At 36.1% G+C, this 2374-nt stretch overlaps 1 protein-coding gene across 1 annotated transcript in view; it reads right to left on the bottom strand.

Moving 5' to 3' along the window:
* Positions 1–273, bottom strand: part of LOC103602284 (potassium voltage-gated channel subfamily H member 8-like) — a gene marked incomplete at its 5' end in the record, with an annotated part of 45094 nt that extends 44821 nt beyond the window's left edge. The window contains one exon of the mRNA XM_008586695.1: positions 235–273. Coding sequence (XP_008584917.1) covers positions 235–273 — 39 coding nt within the window. The remainder of the gene's footprint in view (positions 1–234) is intronic.
* Positions 274–2374: the final 2101 nt, after the last annotated feature.

The raw sequence follows: 2374 nt of genomic DNA, 5'->3' as shown, positions 1-2374 counted from the left end.
GGCAGGTTTTGCTAACAAACTACTTTATAACAAGAACTATAAAAAGCTTACATAGAGAGATGAGTTTCAATACATCTCCATACCCAAACTCAAAAAACTCAGTCACCACGTCTCTCACTGGAAAATGAATTAGGGAAAGTTAAAAATAAGTACATAAAATCCTGAAGGGAAAGACAGATTTATTCAAATCCTTTGGATTTTAGATAAATATTTGCTTTTTAGCAAAAGCCATACCTGGGAGACTGTAGATTTGTTCGATAATCTTGATATCACCTGAAAGAAAACAATAGAAGATTTAACAATCATTTAAACCTCTCCCAGTGGTTTGGGGCTGAGCGAAATGTAGGAGGCAGTCAAAAGAGAAGGATGTTCAGAGAGTATGTGTATGTGGGGGCGGGGGGTAGGTAGGTAATGGATCTACCTGTGTAGGCCTGAGAAGTAAAAATACCTTCTGAAATGTGCTGAAAACACCTCCCACATCCTACACTTTAGGACCTCTACTGACCTGTGTGTGCAATAAAAAAAGCAGCCACTAGTTGAAAGTCTACCACAGAACACCACACCTAGGAAGTAGTGTCACAGCAATGAATGGGTTTATTGGCTATATTTTCCAACTTGATGCTTTATTCTCTCTCCTTTTGTTCTCCAACTCTCTATTCCTCTTTCTTGCTCTTCTGCTAAATTCTCTCATTTTCTCTGATTTTTCTATCTGGCCCTGTGAAAACAGAAATCCATGAAATTCTTTTTCTTGTTTAATCTCATTTCTTTCTATTTATCCACCTCCACTTCCTGCTTGAATACTGTTGATGTCTCCTTTCTGTCCCACTTCTTTTACTCACTATGGTGTTACTGTGGACTAGGATTAGGTTTACTGGGGATCCTAATCTCCTATTTAATTGATTGCAAAAAAAAAAAAATGCTTCCAATCAAATTGTGACATGGTATCAATTGTAAGACAGATCTCAATATCAGAGATACTAAAATGTGAGGAAAAATGTGTATCATGGTATCACTTAAGTTTGGATCTCAGAACACATGTCATATTAATTTAAACTATTGAAGAGTATATTAAAAACATGCACCTACCATAATGTACAAAGAAGCCCTGGAAATTATGACATGTCCTGGAAACAAGCTTCTCATATCATCCACATTGTATAGTTCTCAAATACACTTCTTTCACTTTAACATGGTAATAGATGCTATAAATTAACATAATTTTATTCACATGAAAAAAAAATTGCACTTGAAAATGATCTGCCTAGTAAGCCAGACATATCTGGTAATTCTGTCATTTTTTCCCCCCTAGTTAATTAGGGAAATAGATCTGTTATTATTTATACAAATGCCTGCATCGTTATTGCTCTGCAAATATATGTTTCATCAATGTTTAATCGTATCAAAGTAGTCAACCCATTCTACATCTGTTTAGTTGCCTATATGTGCATTAATCAGAAGCATTTTAGACATAAGTTTTGTAATAATTCCCTAAATGATGACAAATAAAACAGCTGAATAATTAAAAATGTGATAAATAAAACAAAATTATGATGCTTTTGTTACAGTGGTAGACATGAAAATGTGTTTTTAAAAGCCTTTCCAATACAGCCTGGATTAGAAAAAGAATAGTTCAATGGGATTCAGGAAGCCTGAACACCTCCAGGTCGGAGATGTCCCTAGAGGTATGAGAGAAAGACATTGGCCTTAGCTCCTATTTGGCTGTGCCCCCAGCTCCCTGGTTTACTACTAGTATGAGTTCCATCAAGTCGCTGAGTCCCAGGGTTGTTTTTCCAGGTCAGTGCTTCTCAAACATACATGTGCACATGAATCATTAAGAAATTTCATTAAAATGCAGGTTCTGATTCAAGATGTCAGAGAATTGGGGCCTGAGATTCCAAATTTCTAGTGAGCTCCCAGGTAATACTGATGCTGCTGTTCTATCTACACTTTGAGTAGCAAGACCTCATAACCAACATCACAGTAATTATCACCCTACCACCTATCAATTAATTAAGAATTCATCCTGTGATTAGGACCCTGATAAGTGTTTCCCAGGCATTTTGCCCATTAATTCTCATTGCAGTCCTATGAGGCAGATATTTTTAATCTCTATTTTGCTGAAAAAGAAATGAAAAGATTGCAAAGTAGTAACTAACAGGGCAGGAAAATGATCACGGGAGTGGCTGTGATGAGGATTAAATATGATAATATATTTAAAACTGACTGGCATGCAATACATTTGATGCCTTTGATTACCCGAGGTAATCCTATCTCATATCTTACCAAACTCACTGGTGGTCAAGAGTCAAGCAGAATCAAGTATACTACATATACATGTTTGTATATGATTAGTAATTTCCCAGCACTGTGATAG

This window comes from Galeopterus variegatus, unplaced genomic scaffold (genome assembly GCF_000696425.1).
Source record: "Galeopterus variegatus unplaced genomic scaffold, G_variegatus-3.0.2 Scaffold4083, whole genome shotgun sequence".
In the NCBI taxonomy this organism is placed as follows: Eukaryota; Metazoa; Chordata; class Mammalia; order Dermoptera; family Cynocephalidae; genus Galeopterus; species Galeopterus variegatus.
This window is presented reverse-complemented; position numbering and strand designations above follow the sequence as displayed.